The 18,407-nt window shown below is 58.2% G+C and overlaps 1 protein-coding gene and 1 long non-coding RNA gene across 2 annotated transcripts; one reads left to right on the top strand and one right to left on the bottom strand.

Moving 5' to 3' along the window:
* Nucleotides 1-1,281: 1,281 nt before the first annotated feature.
* Nucleotides 1,282-10,346, top strand: NES (nestin). Its single transcript, XM_044758204.2, has 4 exons — nucleotides 1,282-2,226; nucleotides 3,330-3,454; nucleotides 5,246-5,319; nucleotides 5,584-10,346. Exons 1-4 carry the CDS (start codon nucleotides 1,444-1,446, stop codon nucleotides 9,885-9,887), a joined length of 5,286 nt encoding a protein of 1,761 aa, XP_044614139.2. The 5' UTR covers nucleotides 1,282-1,443; the 3' UTR covers nucleotides 9,888-10,346.
* A 1,733-nt stretch (nucleotides 10,347-12,079) lies between these two features.
* On the bottom strand, nucleotides 12,080-15,735 carry LOC139041981 (uncharacterized). Its single transcript, XR_011498114.1, has 3 exons — nucleotides 15,283-15,735; nucleotides 14,343-14,457; nucleotides 12,080-12,211 (listed from the first exon to the last, which is right to left on the bottom strand). It is a non-coding gene; the product is annotated as an uncharacterized lncRNA (long non-coding RNA).
* Nucleotides 15,736-18,407: the final 2,672 nt, after the last annotated feature.

Here is an 18,407-nt window from a genome sequence, read left to right as displayed (position 1 = left end):
TCGGGAGATAAGTATTGTCGTAATCTTCTTGTGTCTGCTTCACCACCAGACTGTGCGTGCCCATCACTGTTGCCCCCACCTCACCAAGCTCTGAGCTCCTCCGGGGCTGGGACGGAGTGCTGATACATAGTAGGTGCTCAATTCACACTTAGAGAGCTAAATTGGATTTACATGAGCAGAAATTCCTTCCCCAAGGAGCCCCTTGGCCTCGTTATCCCTGACTCTCTCGGTCTGGCCCGGCCTCCCCTTCACTCTACATACCCCAAATGTTGCCTGTTCGTCACTACCCAACTGAAGGACCACCCCCCACCCCCAACCAGGCTTCCCAACTACTCCCACCCTCAGTGAGCTCTTCGCTTCCTGAACTGTAGAACCTTCAAACGATGTTTTGAACATTCAATCAGATAATGCAAGTAAAATGTCAGAACGTCATCTGACGCATCACAAAGGCTCAATAACTTGGGGCTGGTCGTGATAAGCAAAGAGCAGCCTCTTCTTTCTGCTTCCTCTTATTGTCTAGGTCTGTAAGCCACCAGGGGGCGCCCTCGGACCAAAAATTCTTGACACCGAAGGCAGGATGGGGCGCACTTCCCTGAGAACTGGGTGAGGCCCTCCACTACTAAAGTGGGTGTGTGAACCTCAGGTAGGACGAGCTGTAGGAAGGATGGAGGCGAATGGTGGGGAAAACATCCTTTCACCTGATCTCTCCGTTTTCTGATGGAGACAGGCAATGGGGGGAGGGGAGAGGGGCAGGGTGGGGGAGCGGCATGTTCGTGTCTTCCAATGTGATGTATTTGTTCTTGTTTTCGGGGCAGTGCCGCTAAGCTTTTCTTCTAGTATTTCAGGAAGGTGAGTATTTGCTATTCACAAAAATCATGGCCACATCTACCTTTTCAGCAATCCGTGAGACGTCCATCGTTGCTCCCATCTTACGGATGAAGACACTGAGTCTTAGAGGAATTCAGTGAGCGATTCCTCTCTTGGGTGTGCTGAGTGACTCAAACTCGCACCCCCTCCCAGGTCTGAATCCGCCGGCGCCCAGTCCACAGGCTCAGCTCTGTGCATAACCTGCTTTTATCAGGGGTTGTGACCCTCACGGCCTCCTCCCTCAGAAAGCCACCTCCATCACATCGGATTCTCCACGCTTGGCTTCTCCTCTGGTTCCACTCGCCAGCACACCGTGGCGCAGGGACAGAGGCTGCCGCCGTTTCTCTGAACTCTAAGGGGTTAAGGCCTGGGTCCCGCCCCTTTTCCCGCCAGGCTGGCGGGAGTATGAATAGCGTCGCTCCCACTCCCGACTCTCAGTCGCTCAGGCTGCGCCTCGCCCCGCCCCGTCATTGTCCCAATCGGTCTCCTTTTCTTTTTCGTCCTAAAAGCTTTGAGAGCCGCTGGCTTGTCCCAGTGCCCCGCGTCTCTCCACCTTCGGTGGGTCAGACGAGCAGGATGGAGGGCTGCCTGGGGGAGGAATCTTTTCAGATGTGGGAGCTTAATCGGCGCCTGGAGGCCTACTTGGCCCGGGTCAAGGCGCTCGAGGAGCAGAATGAGCTGCTCAGCGCGGAGCTCGGGGGTCTCCGGGCACAGTCCGGGGACACCTCTTGGCGGGCCCGTGCCGACGACGAGCTGGCAGCCCTGCGGGCCCTCGTCGACCAGCGCTGGCGGGAGAAGCACGCGGCCGAGGTGGCGCGCGACAACCTGGTGGAAGAGGTGGAGGGCGTGGCCGGCCGATGCCAGCAGCAGCGGCTGGCCCGGGAGCGGATGGCGGAGGAGGTGGCCCGCAGCCGGCGCGCGGTCGAGGCCGAGAAGTGCGCCCAGGCCTGGCTGAGCAACCAGGCGGCGGAGCTGGAGCGCGAGCTGGAGGCTCTGCGTGTGGCGCACGAGGAGGAGCGGGCCGGCCTGCATGCGCAGGCCGCCTGTGCCCCCCGCTGCCCCGCGCCGCCCCGCGGGCCCCCAGCGCCGGCCCCTGAGGTGGAGGAGCTGGCGCGGCGGCTGGGCGAGGCGTGGCGCGGGGCAGTGCGCGGCTACCAGGAGCGCGTGGCCCAAATGGAGACGTCGCTGGGCCAGGCCCGTGAGCGGCTGGGCCGTGTGGTGCAGGGCGCTCGCGAGGGTCGTCTGGAGCTGCAGCAGCTCCAGGCCGAGCGCGGTGGCCTCCAGGAGCGCAGGTCCGCGCTGGAGCAGAGGTTGGAGGGGCGCTGGCAGGAGCGTCTGCGGGCCACTGAGAAGTTCCAGGTGAGGAGGTCGAAGGGCCTGGGCAGACAAGGCCTGGGGAAGTCCCTATGGGGCTTGGAGACCTTCTTGGGAAGTGAATGGGAAGTGGGGGGTGGGGATGGCTGTCGAGTCAGGGGCCAGTTCTCAGAAAACCCATACCTGGTGCCAGAGGCCCTAAACTGTCTAGGCTCCGTCTAGGGTAGGGTGGGAATGGTGGAGGTTCAGAGCCCTCTCAAAGCACACCCCTGGAAGGGCAGGCGGGCCCAACACCATTGCAGTGCCTCCCTTTCTGGATGGCACCTTTTCCCTGTGATGGCACCTGGGCCCCTCCCTAGGCTCTGCTCTCACACAGGAGATGCCCAGGACTTTCCCTTTTTGAGGTGAGTCTGATGGTCTGCCCGCTCAGCTCAGCCTCTCCAAGTTCCTAACAGGCCTCCTCCCCCAGACAGGAGGGGGTGAGGGGCCCTGGATTAGTGGCCACCAGCCCTTCTTTCATGGTATGGCTTCTCAGCTCCCCGAGCACATTCCAGACGCCTGGGACAGCTGCTCCCCCTCTCACTGTGCAGAAGTGACCAGCAGCTGAGAAAACAGCCTCCTGGCTGGGCCAGACAGAGGTCTCACCATGGCTGCCCCCCCACCCCGCCTCTCAGAAGAAAAAGATTCCAGAACATGTGGGAAGTGGAGGGGGTGGGGGCCTGGTGTGAGGAGCAAGAGGCAGCGATCCGGACTGGGACTGTTTGGTTTCCAGTCCTTCAAGATCCAAGCCTCTTGATTAATCGTTTTTCCTTCTGCTTCCACTTTTTCCCCCTCCTTCTCTCTGTAACCCATCTCCTCACCTCCCCTTTTCTGTGGGAGCTGAATTCTGAGCAGCATGTGCTACCATTTAATCAGCATCCTCAGAAGAGGAGCCAGGCCGTGGGAGAGGGCTGAGGGGCCACTGTGCTTCTCTGGGAGGCTCCAGAGGGGGCTCTCTGGGCAGGGAGGGAGGTCGGGGAGGCAGGAATCTGCTCTACCCAGAGTCAGTCAGGGAGCAGAAGATGCTGCTGCAGCAGCCAAGGGAGATGCAGGTTAGTTAGCAGGAAGGACCCCGCCCCTTCCCTCACCGCCTCTGGCTTGCTCTGCAGCTGGCCGTGGAGGCTCTGGAGCAGGAGAAACAGGGCCTGCAGAGCCAGATCGCCCAGGTCCTGGAAGGTCGGCAGCAGTTGGCACACCTCAAGATGTCCCTCAGCCTGGAGGTGGCCACATACAGGTATGGGTTGAACCCTACCCCCAGGCACACAGATGCACACTTACATGTTGGGGTAGAGACTCCTCAGCTGAAGGGGCCCAGAGCCACAGGTGGAAGCAGCTCTGCCACCACTAGGTTCTGTGACTGTAGGCTGATCCCTTCCACACCAGGACATTTCCCCCCTGAGCCCCGCTGCTCCCCCATGGGCTCAGGACCAGAGAAGCATCCCATACCCAGGAAATCCCCCAAAGAGAGGTGACATTGCTGAGTGGGAGGGCCTCAGGAGAGTGGGCTGGACACGTGTGGGACATCTGCATCCATGCCCTTACCCCAAGGGCCTGAAAAGCCTAGTCTCTGTGTGTGTGTGCTGACACCGAGGGCATGATGCCCTTGAGAAGCCTCAGAAAAGAGGAATTGCAGATGTGGGTTGGTGGCACGGACTTGCACTGACAAGTCTCCTTGTCTGGAGAATGGGAGATGGTCTGGGTGACGTCCAGACCCCTGAACATCATGGACCCTGACTCCTCTCAAACCCTAGTGCCCTCGGCCCCGCCCAGCCCTTCTGCCAACCGAATTGTCTGTTGAGTCAGGAGAGGCTGAGACCGAGGAGGTGCTGCTTCTCTGGCTCTGTGGCCTTGCGCAAACTCATAGCCTCTTCCCGGAAACTGGCCTGGTTGGCTGAGGATCCAGTGACAGAGCCTGAGGAAGGGGCTTTGCCAGTGTGAAGGGCTGTGTACCCCAAATCCACAGGGTGGGGGCCAGAGGCGGACAGGCTATGAGGACAGTGCCTGTAGAATCCACAGGCAAACAAAGGCAGGGGCCGTGGGACAGGTTCAGGATGGGAGAGGAGGCAGGGCCCAGAGAGGGAAGGTCAGTGGGGATCCAGGGGTGAGGACGAGAGTGCCTTTACCTTCACGGAGCACAGAGCTCAGAAGGCATGACCCTGCACTGGGAAGGACACAGGTGCGACCACAGAAAATACTAACCAGACTCCGAGAGCATGCAGAGGAACAGAGTAGATGTTCAGCATAACGTGTTGAATTGATTGGCCCTCCCCTCCCCTATTGGTCCCCTCCTCTTCAGTCCCCATGGGGAACTGGGGCAGGAGCATGGACACAAAGACCTCCATTGCCCTGAGAGGCTGGGGATCCAGAGTACTTAGAGATCCCAAGATGAAGGCCTTGACCCCCAGTCAAACCACCAAGGGGAAGGGGCTGGGCAGGCTCAACCGCTGGTTTTTGAGGCGTGAAAAGGATTTGGAGAGAGGGAGCTGAATTCATTTGCTTTTGTCTGTGACCAGCTCTGGGGGCCCCAGGAGAGGAGGAGGGAGCCTATCCCATGGGAACGGCCTGAGAATTCCCACTTCCCCTGGGAAGCCCCCTACTCAGACCCTCCAGATGGCTGTGTGGACAAAGGCAGCAATTAGCATGAGAATTGGCCCCCCACACGGAGGATGAGGTCACTGGGCTGGGAGGTGGGGAGAAGGAGACTAGTCTAAGCCTACGTGGGTGTGTGTACACTGTCTCGACTGTGTGGGAATCTGCTTGTGTATTTGTGAGTCCAGCTGTGTGTTCCAAATAAGTGCGTGATGCTGTGTGACCAAGTGTGTGATATCTGTGGGTATGTGACCAAGTGATGTCATGTGCACAGCCAAGCGTAACCCTGCGTGTGGCTTTTGTGTGATGGTGGTGAACGTGAGGAAGACGCCTGCTGTGCCAGGACATGCAAGCGCAGCTGTGGGTTTTTGCCGGCTAGCTTACCCACTGGCCTCTGGGCAGAGGGCTTACCCAGCTTTTCCTCCCTCATCCCCAGGACCCTTCTAGAGGCTGAGAACTCCCGGCTGCAGACACCCAGCAGTGGTTCCAAGGCTGCCCTCAGCTTGCAGGGTAAGAGGAGGGGCCAGGCCCCTGCCCCCTCAAACTCTATTCTTCTTTGCTCTTCATATCCCAGGGTGATTTCTTTTCTGAGAGGCACCAATCTAAATCTTGACTCCTTGGCCCCAACAGCAGCGGGTGCACTGTCAGCCCAGCCAGAGGGAGGTGGGGACAGGGCCCATGGGCACTCTTGCCAGAAATGGTCACTGCTCTGTGGCTTCCCGCTCTGCCCTGCCAGCACCTTCTGACACTGTCTCTTCCCCTCTGGCTTTCCAGACCCGAAGCTGGAGCTACATTTCCCTGGGACCCCAGAGGGCCGGCGCCTGGGACCTTTGCTTTCTGTCCTGAGCCCAACTCCCCTCTCCTCATCCTTGCCTGATACTCTCGAGACACCTGTGCCAAACTTTCTGAAGAGACAGGAATTCCTCCAGGCCCGTACCCCCACCTTGGCCAGCACCCCCATCCCACCCACACCTCAGCCTCTCCGCTCTGCTACAGATGCAGAGGTCAGAGTTCAGGATGCCCCTCTCTCCCTGCTCCAGCCAAAGGTTGAGAGGCAACAGGTTCCAGAGGCCATGTGGGCTGAAGCCAAGGTGGCTATCCCTGCCAGTGTCCTGCCAGGACCAGAGGAGCCTGGGGGCAAGCTGCAAGAGGCCGGTACAGGCCAGTCCCCTGAGGATCATGCCTCCTTGGCCCCACCCCTCAGCCCTGACCACCCCAGTTTAGAGGCCAAAGATGGAGAACCAAGTGGATCTAGAGTGTCCAGCAGGTTCCAGGAGGAAGGTGAAGGGCAAGTCTTGGGGCTGGCAGAGAAAGAAACAGCCGTAGAAGTCAAAGGGGTGAGCAGCTTGCAGCAGGAAACACAGCAAGAAGAAGGGGATCTGGACATGAAGGAAATCCAGGACTCCCAGGGTCCTTTGGAAAAAGAAACTCTGAAGGCTCTGGAAGAGGAGATTCAAGAGCCACTGATGTCTCTGGGAAAACAAAGCCATGAGACACTGAGCTCTCTCGAGAAAGAGAATCAAGAGTCTCTGAGGTCTTTAGAAGAAGAGAACTTAGAAACACTAAAAAGTCCAGAAAAGGAGAATCAAGAGCTATTGAAATCTTTAAAAGGAAAGGACATGGAGGTAGTGAGACCTCTGGAAAAAGAGACTGTAGAACTACTTAAGCCTATAGGAAAAGACCCACAGACATTGCAATCTCTAGAAAAGGAGAATCAAGAACTAATGACATCTCTTGAAGATAATCTAGAGACATTTTCATATCCAGGAGAGGAAAATCAAGAATTAGTGAGGTCTCTAGAAGAGGAGAACTTTGAGTCATTGAGAGCTCTAGAAAGGGAGAATCAAGAGCCACTGACATCTCAAGAAATAGAGAACCAAGAGACATCAAGACCTCTAGCAAAAGAGAATCAAGAGCTACCGAGGTCTCTAGAAGAAGAGGATCAGGAGACATCAAGACCTCTAGAAAAAGAGCATCCTGAGTCCCTGAAGTCTTTAGAAGATGAGAATCAAGAGACCTTGAGGGCTCCAGAAAAAGAGGACCAGGAGTCCCTGAGGTCTCTAGAAGATAAGAATCATGAGTCCTTGAGACTGCTAGAAAAGGAGAACCAGGAGCCACTGAAGTCGCTAGAAGATGAGAACCAGGAGATAATGAGACCTTTAGAAAAAGAGAACCAAGAGCCACTGAGGTCTCTAGAAGAAGACCAAGAGACAATGAAACCTCTAGAAAAAGAGAACGAGGAGCCACTGAGGTCTCTAGAAGAAGACGACCAAGAGACAATGAGACCTCTAGAAAAAGAGAACCAGGAGCCACTGAGGTCTCTAGAAGAAGGAGACCAAGAGACAATGAGACCTCTAGAAAAAGAGAACCAGGAGCCACTGAGGTCTCTAGAAGAAGAAGACCAAGAGACAATGAGACCTCTAGAAAAAGAGAACCAGGAGCCACTGAGGTCTCTAGAAGAAGACGACCAAGAGACAATGAGACCTCTAGAAAAAGAGAATCAGATGACATTGGGACCTCTAGAAAAGGTGGAACCAGAGCCACTGAAGTTTCTTGGAAAAGACCAGGAGATATTGAGACCTCTTGAAAAAGAGAATCAAGAGTTATTAAGGTCCCTAAAAGAAGAGAGTGTAGAGGCAGTGAGATCTTTAGAAACAGAGAATCTAGAACCACTAAAGTCTACAGGAGAAGATCTGGAAATATTGAAATCTCTAGAAACCCAAGAGCCACTCTGGTCTCTAGAAGAAATGAATCAGGGGACAATGAAACCACCAGAAAAGGAAATTCAAGAACCACTAGTGTCTGTGGAAGAGAATCAAGAGACATTGAGACCCCTAGAAAAGGAGAATCAAGAATCACTGAGATCTCTAGGAGAAAGGAACCTGGAGAATTTGAGATCTCCAGAAGAGGTAGACAAGGAAAGTCAGAGGTACCTGGAAGAGGAAGAGAACGTGGACAAGGGGGAGAATCAAGAGTCCCCGAGGCCTCTGGAAGAGGAGGGACAGGAGCTGCCGCTGTCTGCGGATCGGCAGAGGAGGGAAGATATGGTGGTGGGGGACCAAGAATTGGATCAGGAAATGCCCCCTGGGAGGGCTGGAATGGACAGCGAGGGTGAGGCAGAGCTCGACCCGAGGGCACAGGATGGCTTGGCTGGGGAGGAGGAGTCTGTAAAGGAGGGGGAGCCGCAGCTGACTGCCGCAGGGGAGGGGTGCCCGGGGAGCCCTGAGCCCAAAGAGCACAGGATCCCAGCCGAGGGAGCCAGCGGGGAGGGAGGTGCTAAGGGCCTCCAAGACCCCGAAGGGCACCCGGAGCAGGTGGGGGCCCCAGGCCTCGGAGCTCCCTGGGGAATGTCAGAGGTGATAGAAGCAGTGTTGAAAGAGGAGGAGGAGGTCCCGAGGGATGGCCAAGCCTCCCCTGAGGTCACCTCAGGGTTAGAGACAGCTGTGGGTGTGGGCGAGGCTGCTATGGAAACTGAGCAGGGGCCTGGGCAGGAGGCCCTAGAGCTGGAGGACCCAGGCCTCCTGGCTAGAGAGGAGGTGATGGAGCCACTCCTGGGCGAGGAAGGTTTGGAGGCAAAGAGAGTACAGGGCTTGGAAGGGCCTGGAAAGGACCTAGAGGAGGCAGCTGCCCTGGAGCCAGAGCTCTCCACACTGCCTGGGAAGAGCAGAGACCCCCCGGAGCCTCCCAGGGGCTGGGAGGAGTCAGAGCCTGAGGCCCCCTGGGGAGCAGAGCAGGTGTTCCCTGCTGAGAACATGTGCCATGATGGAAGTGATACCCCTCAACCCAGGCCCCTGGGGTCAGAGGAAGCAGTGGAGGATGCAAAACCAGTGCTGGGGACCCCCAGCCCAAGGCCTGTTGAGCCCCGGTCACCCACCCCAATCCTTGAAGATGCCCCTGGGCCCCAGCCCCTGGCTGAGGGGAGCCAGGAGGCTGGCTGGGAGCTGGAGGGCAAGGCTGAGGCCCTGGAGAAGGTGGAAAGTGAGCAGGAGGAGTTGGGTTCTGGGGGGATCCCTGAGGGCCTCCAGGAGGAGGGGGAGGAGAGCAGAGAAGAGAGTGAGGCTGATGAGCTGGGGGAGACTCTTCCCGACTCCACTCCCTTGGGCCTCTACCTCAGGTCCCCTGCTTCCCCCAAGTGGGACCTGGCTGGGGAGCAGAGGCCCTCCCCTCAAGGGGAGACCAGAAAGGAAGGCTGGGATCCTGTGGTCCTGGCCTCTGAGGGCCTCAGGCCCCACCCCTACCCCTCAGAGGAGAGGGAGGGAGATGAGGAGGAGGAATGCGGCCGGGACTCTGACTTGTCAGAGGAATTTGAGGATCTGGGGACCGAGGCTTCTCTCCTTCCTGGGGTCCCTGGGGAGGCAGCAGAACCTCTGGGCCAGGTACCCCAGCTGCTTCTAGAGCCTGCAGCCTGGGATCGGGATGGGGAGTCTGATGGGTTTGCAGACGAGGAAGAGAGTGGGGAGGAGGGAGAGGAAGAAGATGAAGAGGAAGAGGAGGGGAGGGAGCCAGGGGCTGGGCGGTGGGGCCCGGGGTCCTCTGTTGGCAGCCTCCCTGCCCTGAGTGGCCCTCAGACAGGAAAGCTCCCAGAGTCTGAGACCATGGATGTCACTGTGCCCTGGGATGATGGCTTGAGGGGTGTGGTGGGTGATGCCCCCGTGACTGCCTTGGGGACTGTGTCCCAGGACAGCACTGAGCCCTCAGGCTCAGAAGAGGAGTCTAACCCTGCTCCCTTGGAGAGGGAGGACCAAGTCCCTGGCCCTCTGGAGACCCTCAGTGGGGAGGAGGACACAGGCCCGGGGGTAGGGGACACGCTTGGTGTCAATGGCCAGGGCCCCAGCTTGAAGGAAGAGTTGGAGCATGTGAATGGGGGGGTGGTGAACGGGCTGGAGCAGTCTGAGGGAGTAGAGCAGGGGAAACTGGGGGCCCCCGAGGGGGACAGAGGGAGCCCCCTGGAGGGGGCGGAGGAGGGTGCCCTGAAGACCACTTGGGCAGGGGCTCCGCTTCAGCTGGGCCCCGGCCAGTTCCTGAAGTTCAGTCAGAGGGAAGGAGATGGAGATTCCTGGTCCTCGGGGGAGGACTAGAGAAAGAGCTCCTCCTCCTGCACTGAGGATGGGGGGGCGGGGGAGATGTCCCTAAGGACCCTCCCTTCTCACCCTAACTTGTGTTCTCTTGACCCGTGGTTTCTGTCCGAGAGGCCTAGCTGGCCAAGGTGAAATGGGGTGTGGCAGAGGGACCTGTTCCAAGTATGGAGGCTCCAGGAGTAAAAAACATCCTGCCCGCACTGCCCCGTCAGGCTCAAGCCAGCTGAATCCCTGTGGATGAGGCTCCCTTTCCTGCACCTGCTTCCCTCCCCATCTCATCAGCTCCTCCCAGGGGAGAGGGCTCGCCAGCCCTGCCCCTCCTCACTGCACCCTCATGGGGTGTCTGGCCACCGGGGGAGGGGGAAGAGTGTTCCTATGTCCTGACCCCCCTATTCCTGCCATGCTGTGGCCCTGCCTGGCTCACCCCTGCCTCAATAAAGTAAAGCCTCTGCCTACAAATTCTGGACTCTTCTTTTCCCAGTTCAGGGGGCACCTCAGGGCCGGGGCAGGAGCAGAAGAGACAGTGGAGAGTTGGGGGGAGATGGGGACAGGAAGCCTGAGATGCTCGTAGTGGGGAGGGGCTGCCTTCTGAGGAGAGGAGGACCTGGAAGTCCTCACAGGGGAGACAAGACAGACTAAGGCTGCAGGCAGCAGTGGTGGGGACCCAGGGAGGGCTGCGGGGTGCTGCTTTGCTGGGGGGGCCAGTCCAGGTGACCTCACCGCCTGCGGAAGCCAGGCCCATCATCATCTCTGCCCACAACGCTGATTACAGGGACTAGGCCTTGGGGCCACCCCCACCCTTGCATGTCCTCCCCACTGGCCCCTCAGTGCCGCCAGCATAATAAGCCCCCTTGCCCCCTAAATCCAAACAATTGTCTGGCCTGTGATGTCTGCTCCAACTGGCTGGGTCAGAGCAGGGGGAAGGGAAGAGGGAGGCCTGTCCCGCCTTAGTCTGGCTATGTGGCCTCCGGTCAGCATTTAACCTCTCTGAACCTCAGACTCAGCCACACAATGAGGGGCACTGGGCTGGGTGACTTGGGGGCCTCCTGGGGCAGGGAGAGCAGGAGGAGGGTAGGGGAAGCTGGAGGGCTGCAGCTTAGATCTTAAGTAGGACTTTCCTCATGTGCTGATGCAGGAGACAGGGAAGACGAACGTGGAGGTGAGGAGAGATAAACTGAAGCTGTCAGGTGTGCTGATCATTGTGCTGTGCTGATAACTGGGGTTAGACTGGGGTGCACCCAGGCACAGCTTCTCCTCACCCGGACCCCTCTTCCCAGGAGTTCTCTGGGCCCCTGCATAGAGCAGGGAGGGAGCAGGGGTTTCTGGATTAGGCTCTGACAGCCTTGAAGTCAGGATACCCAAATAGAAACCAGTCCCCACTCAGCTATGCGGAAGGAAGGCCTCTGAATACCTCGGGTGTGGGGACACAAGGGCTGCCAAACAAGGGTTCCCCATTTGGAGACGATCTCCAATCTGGGAGCAGGCTCTTCCTCTCCTCAGGCCCAAGGCCGAGGGCGGGGGAAGATGAGCGGATGGAGCCCCAGCCCCTGGACCTTCCTCAGGTCCTCTGCCAAGGAGGGGAGGACAGGGTGCCCGACAGTATCTCACTGTCCGCTTCTCTGCCCGTGCCTTTCTCCTGCCCTATCTAGGAGTCTGTCATGGGCATCCTGGCCCCACTTCACACACACCCCAGCCCTTGGGGTTCAGGATCCTGTCTCTCCCCACCCTTCTGGCAACGAGACCTCCACTCTCTTCCTGTACCCCTGCTAACAAGGCCCTGTCTGACCCTGCCAGGCTGCCAGGCTGGGGAGCCAGCACACTGGCTTCGAAGCAAGGAAGGCCCACTCCCTGCCCCTCGAATTGGGACAAAGAAATCCCGTCCTTGATCTCTCCATGCCCTTGGGCACCTCTGCCTGGGCAAGGGACCAAGGACAGAGGCCAAGCCAAGCAGTATTTCCCTGGGACTGCCCCCAGGGTCCCTGGTCCCCTACGGTTACCCAAACCAGCCGCTTCTGCTGACAATCTCAGACAGCAGGAGGGATCTGAGTTAGACAGAAGCGAGGACTTTCCTAAGGGAGGTATGTGGTGGGAGGCGTGTCCTCTTTGGCAATGGTAGTGTCTGTCTCTGCAGCAAGAGAAATGAGGGTTGGGTAGTAACATGGACATTGCTGGTGGTGATACTAGGAGTGAGTGTCATTTTTCAACAAATATTTATTGAGCGGCTATTCTGTGCCATGTGCTACGCCGGCGCTGGAGGTCCAGGATTCCCTGCTCAGGGAGCTTTACCTTGTCACTGAACAAGAGCTTCAGAGTGGAAGCCATACCTGAAAACAGAGAAGCGTGGGAGGTCATGGGAGCATAGGGCAGGGGAACTCACCTGATCGGGGCTGGAGGAGTAGGAGAGGAGGGAGTCAGGGAAGGCTGCCCTGAGAACCTGAAAGAGGAGCAAGAGCCCCCCAGTGTGGGGATGAGGAGGGTAGAGGGCGAGGAAAAGGATTCTAGTCAGAGGGAACAGCATGTGCAAAATCCTGGGGCAAGAAGAGAGAGCTTGGGCACTTGAGGAGCAGAAAAAAGCTTTGTGTAGCCCAAAGGTAGAGAATGAGGGTGGAGAAGGTTCATAGTGAGACTAAAGAGGAGGTCAGGGGTCAGTGGGCAGAGGCCTCGCCAGGCAGCCAGGAAATATGAACTCCTTCCTAAGGGATATGAGGAGACTCTGAAGGGTTTTAAGTAGTGAGGTGACATAACCAGGTTTGCCCTTTAAAGAAAACCTCCAGGCTGCTGTGTGCGAATGGACTGGATGGGCCGGAGAGCTTCAGGGGGGTACCGCAGCGGTCCGCGCAGGGGCTGATGGCGGCAGAGGGGATGAGAGGAGAGATGCAAGGGAAGCAGAGTCTCAGGACTTGGTGAGCCATCGTGGGAGACGGAGGGGGATGCGGCAGCAGAGGCTCCCAGGTGTTTAGCCTGGGCAGCTGGGAGAAGGTGGTCCCATCCTCTGAGCTGGAGAATCCGGTAGGAAATGGTGACCTCCAAGAGGAGCTGCCCTGGGGGAGGGTGGCTACGTGGAGCTCAGGAAAGAGGAGCAGGTTAGGACAAGAATTGGAGGGTCGTGGGTCTAGAGGTCACCCAGAGTGACCCCAGGACGCAGCTCCCAGGGGACTCCTGCAGAGAGGAGCCACAAGGAGTGGCCAGAGGGTAGGAGGCCCAGAGCACTGTGGCGCCTGGGAAGACCCTGTCGTTGTAGAAGCTCCAGGAAGGCAAAGCCTTTGTCCAGCACAGCGCCTGGGGGCCTGAGGGTGCTCGGTGAACACGTACTGGATAAATGAACAAATGGATAAATGAACAAATGAGTGAAGGAACAACTATGATGAGCTCGGACAACAGGAAGCACTTTGGAGGGTGGAGTCCCCAGAGGAGGGAATGAGGAGGCAGAACCAGCCGCCTGCCTCCCCGCTCCCCGGTCCCCCCCCCCCTCGCCCCCCAGCACGAGGACAAGTGGGAGGTTATTCTGGGGCCTCCTCTGGGTAAATATAGCCTCTGAGCAGGGTGGGGGGCCGGAGGTGGCTTCCTCGGTTTGTTTGGGGCACTTCCTTATAAGGCCGTGCAGGCTGAGGCGCCTCGGAGGGTGAGGTCAGGGGCTGCGCTCTCCATTCAGCCAGCCTGATGCTGTCCCTGCTGCCACCGCCGGCTGCCAGAGTCGCTGAGGAAATCAAAGTCCTCAGCTTTGGGCTCCAGCCAAGAGAGCTCAGAGTGGCCTCTTAAAGGGCCCCCTCAGCCTCCTGTCTGATGTGGGAGCCAGTCCAGGGTGAGGGAGAGGGTGTCCTTCTGGGGTCCTCTCAGAAGGTGATGCTGGGGGCCTTGGTTTTCCGTCTGTACAGTCCTGGGTGGACCAGATCATTCCCCGAGGCTCCAGGCAGCTCTGGCACCCTGTGGTCTAACCTTTACCCCTCCCACTGCAGGGTGGGAGGCCTCTTGAAATCAAAGACTCAGAGTTCATTCATTGCTTCCAAAGGCCCTGGTCCCTCAGCTCCCCGCAGCTCCCCGCTTCTCAGCCCCTCCCTGGGGGACCAGCTGCTGCCACTTGACCCTGTGGTGTCGCAGCTGCTGTCAGCAATGCCATCCTTGTCAGGCAGAGAAGGAGGAATGTGATTTAATTTCAGCTGGAATGTGCCCTCCGGAGCTGCCCATGGAAAGGGGAGGGAATGGGGACCAAGCCTACCCCAGCCCAGGAAACCCGAGAGGACTCAGGCTTGGGCACAGGCCCCTGGGTCCCTCTGGGCCCCCATCCCCACCCCACGGAGGAGGCTAAGTTCCAGAACAGGTCTAGCAGCAGGATGGATGGCAGTTAGACTTGAGGGTCTTCCTGAGAAGGGGAAAAAGAGGAAGTTTCTTGTGAACGCAGTTCAAGTGGGTAAAGAAGGGACGTAGGCCCCCCCGTTCCTGAGTCTGAAGGCCCACCTTCGAAAGACAAAGAGGAGCATCTCAAGTGACAGCACCAGGGAAGGGGCTGCTTGGCTCGGGGACAGGAGGAGGGACCGAATGGCCTCGGGTGAGAGCCTGCAGAGTCTGTGATCTGAAGCAGAGGAAAAGATGGTCGTTTCTGATTCTCCTCTCCCAGTCCTAAGATCCCAATCCACCCTTCTCCTCTCTCCCCTCTCTTTCTAACTCAGCACCCCCACCTGCAGATCAGGTTTCTCTCTTCTCCCACTTTCCAGGAGCAGTAGACTCTGCCTCTGCTCCCCTACCCCTTCCCCAAGCCCCATTATTCCAGGGGCTCCCATGTGGACGTCCCTCCTGTAACCTAACTCGTGTTCCTCATGCTGTAGCATCTGTCCATCTTGCCCCACAAGGATGGACCCTGGGCCCCAGAGTCCCAGGTCCTAGAGGCCTCTTTCCCCCTTCAGCCTTCTCCTTTTCCAGTCACAAACTACCTCCCCCCGCAACCCTGGCCCCATTCACTCCCCCCACCCCCATGACTCAGCTGTGGCTCCAGAAATAAACCAAGGCAGGTGCCAGGGGGCCACTGTCGAGGAACCATCTCCCAGCAGCTGTGGGCTCAGCAGCTGACAGGCTGGGGCCCCAGGGTCCCAAGAAGGGTGACTGGGAGACTTCAGGGGTGGGGAGATGCCCCCCTGGCTCTGGCCTCTCCTGGGTCCTCTGGGACTCCATCCTCCCTGCTGAGGACAGACACCCCTTGCTGTCACCCTCCCTCAGCACCCTTGGACCCCCTCCCTTCCCCGTCTCCCCCTCCTCACCTCTCCTCCATCTTCCTCCTCCTTTTCTCCCTCCTCCTTGGCCCCTTCCCAACTTCTGAATCCCTTGGGCTCTCCTGGATTCTTTCCTTTTCTATTCAACTCATTTGCCAGGAACTTATATGTCAGCAGGAACTTCAGCTCACCTTGAGGGGGAAACTGAGGCACAGAGACGTCCCTTGCCAATGATACTAGAGTTCCTAGGTGCTGCTTGGGGTCCATAGAACATGGGCCAGGGGGCTGGGGGCTGCTCCCCTTATGTTCCAGTCCAAAGCGGTCAACAGCCTTCCCTCTGTCAACAAGCTATCTAAAGACTAAGGAAGAACCGCGGGGAAATAAACACAGAGGCCGCAAGATCCACCCACTCAGACAATTAACTGGAGTCCAGAGTCTCTCGGTGGGGGGGAGTTTCCTCACATCCTTCTCCTTTCTCCCTCTTTTCTTTTCTCTCCCCTTCTTCCCAAATCCTTCCTCATGCTCTGCCCCTGAATCTTTCCATTCTCCCTTCCCAGGAGGGAGTAGACTGCTTGCAGCCAGCAGAGTGGAAGTTAGATCTCAGGAAGGACCTCCAGTCTGGGGAATGGAGGAAACTGATCAGCTGGCGGGGAGGGAGTGTGGGTCCTCCCTCCAGGCAGGGCTCTGACTGCAGCCCCCAGAGAAAGCCCTCGCACCCATGGGTTTTGACAGGCAGAGCATTTTTGGAAGTCTTTGGGAGCTGCTGTGTCCCGGCAGGCAGCCAGAACAATGGGGCCCTTTCTCTCCCTGTGCAGGAGACAGGCCCACAGACAGGGCCTCCGGGCCGGGACAAAGGCCCCAGTGAGGTCAGGGCAGTGATCTGGGAGTTGGGGGTGGGGAGTTGGGGGAGCAGTGGGGAGGCGGGGTGTGAGTCAGGGTAGCCTGGGAGGGAAGCTGGGGACCCTGGTAGACGGAGGACCTGGGGAAGGCCCACTCCCTGGGCTAGCCAGGCAGCCCCTGACTCTCAGCCTGGACCTCCCTTCCCCACTTACACCCAAACACTCCCTGACCTCCCTCCTCCCCAGAGGACAGGGAACCCTGTGGGGCGACCCCCTTGTGGACACATGGGAAAGAGGCTGAGAGCTTAACCACATATCCAGAGGCTGGCCAGGGCTGGGCTCGTGGTCAGGTGTGTGCTGTGCCCGGAGGCAGAGGCAGACACAGGTGGACCCCTAATCTAGCTCACAAAGAGATGGGCTGACCCTCCGTGAGGGGCCAGTTCCCCTCCCCAGGCCAAGACAGGCCCCATCCCCAACCACCACCACAACACACACTGGGCCAGGGGTTAGATTCTGTGCAGGGTGCTGAGTCATCTCTGGACCAGTTCCCCCTTCCCCAGGAAGCCCAACAAAGCCAGGAGAAGGCTTCCGTTTCCGGCGGCCCTGCCGAAGCAGCCCAACAGGTGCTGGGGAGCAGGGAAAGGATTGTAGTTCCAGCCCTATATCAACCCCTGGAATTCTCCTCATCCACGGATCTGAGAAGATGGTGGACCCCTGCCTACTGCTGTGGGGAGATTTAGTGAGAAACACTGATGACAGGACCGGGAAACCAAGGCCCCTTCCAGCTCGCCACCAGAGTCTCTCTGGGAAATTCAACCTGCCATCCAAACTCCATCTCTGTGAGGGTATGTTTCTCAGAGAACCTTCCTTAAGAACCCGAGGACAGACACTGCCCCCTCCTCAGCCTTCTCCTCTTCAGGCCTTCCCTTGAAAGGCCTACCTTGGTCTTGCCCCACTTAGAATTCCAGCTAAATGTTCCGACATCCCTAAAAGTGCAATGAGTGGGCAATCGCAGGGTAATACAGGATAAAGCCGGGGTCTTCTCTGGCCCCAGGATCATCCTCTTCCTATAGCTCCTTAAGAAACAGTCCCGCTCCCGAGCCACGCTGTCTGGGTTATGTGGGGAGGACAGAGGTGGGACAGGTGAACCCTGAGGTGAGGAGAGGAATGGTGGTGGTAGGTGGTAAGTGGGTCTGGGAGGTCAGTGCTGGTATCTCAGAGACAAGTTGGTTTGGGGTTTACATACAGGGTGGAGAAGGGCCAGGAGCTGGGCAGGGGTGGCCTGAGAAAGCCCCTCTCCCTGTCTTCCCCCCCCGTCTCTGGGTTTCTCCCTGTCACTCTCAGCCTTTTGCTCCTCTGGATCTGTCTCCCTGTCTCTCAGATTTACTAGGTTTTACCGGCTTCTAGGGGAAAAAAATAAGAATCGCCCATGTGGCTGAAAGTGGTCTAACAGTGGGCACAGTCAGGAGTGTGTACATATGACAATGTGCACATGTGTGTGCATGTGTGTGACCCAGTGTGGTTAAGTGTGAGGATCTGCAGCAATAAGATTCACCCTCCATCATGAAGACAGATGACATCTTGACACACACTTTTCCCATAAGGCACAATAAGGCACAATCTGTGCACTGCGATGAGGTACACACACACACACACACCCCTCCCTCCCCAGTCATTCTCTCTCCAGTTCTCAGTGACCTCATCATCTCAACCTCCGCTGACTCACAGCCCCCTGGGCCAGCTCAGCCTGGCCGGAAGTCTTACCCTCCCCTCGACAGCCAGCCACCCCGCCTTCCCCGCCCCGGGAACTCGGCAAGAAAGACCGCGGCGCCCCCTGGCGGTATCCTGGAACTCCTCCCGCTCCTTCCGCCGGTCCCCACTCACGCACGCGCACACGGCACTCTCAGGCCATCGTGCCTGTGTGAGCAGCGCCCTCTGCTGGCCACAGCCTATGAGACCCACAGGTCGCTCCCAGCCCACGGCAGGGCTGGGGACCTCTCCCCTGCCCTTCTCTTGTTTGCCCATTCCCGCACCTCTGCCTTCTGCTGGAAGTAAGCCCTCCTCCAGTCTAACTCGCAGACCTGCCTTCCCTTCACCCTCACCCTCACCCCTTAAGAGAAAACCCCCTTGGGAGCCTCACAACCAGGACACCAAGGCAGCCACCTCTCTGCCTTCCTCCCTGGGTCCTCCGCCTCCTCCCTCCCCAGACTGAACTGGTCTAAGTCTGCTTGACTGGGCGCTCCGAGCACTCCAGCTCCCCCTTCCAAACAGCCTGATGCTGTTCCCCAACCCCCATGGGCTCCTTCGTTGATGCTTATTGGGCAGCTGTTCTGTGCCAGGCACTGTTCTGTCCACTGACATCTTGGGGACTTCTCTGACCTTCAGAAGCTAATAAACACAGAAGGCCTATTTATCCTGTGAGGCCTGGCCCAACCCCACTTTTCACTCTCTTTCAAACACAGAAGCATCAGACTTGC

This window comes from Equus asinus, chromosome 25, assembly GCF_041296235.1.
Source record: "Equus asinus isolate D_3611 breed Donkey chromosome 25, EquAss-T2T_v2, whole genome shotgun sequence".
NCBI classification, from domain to species: domain Eukaryota; kingdom Metazoa; phylum Chordata; class Mammalia; order Perissodactyla; family Equidae; genus Equus; species Equus asinus.
Note: the sequence above shows the minus strand (reverse complement) of the source record. Positions and strands in the feature narration are given on the sequence as shown.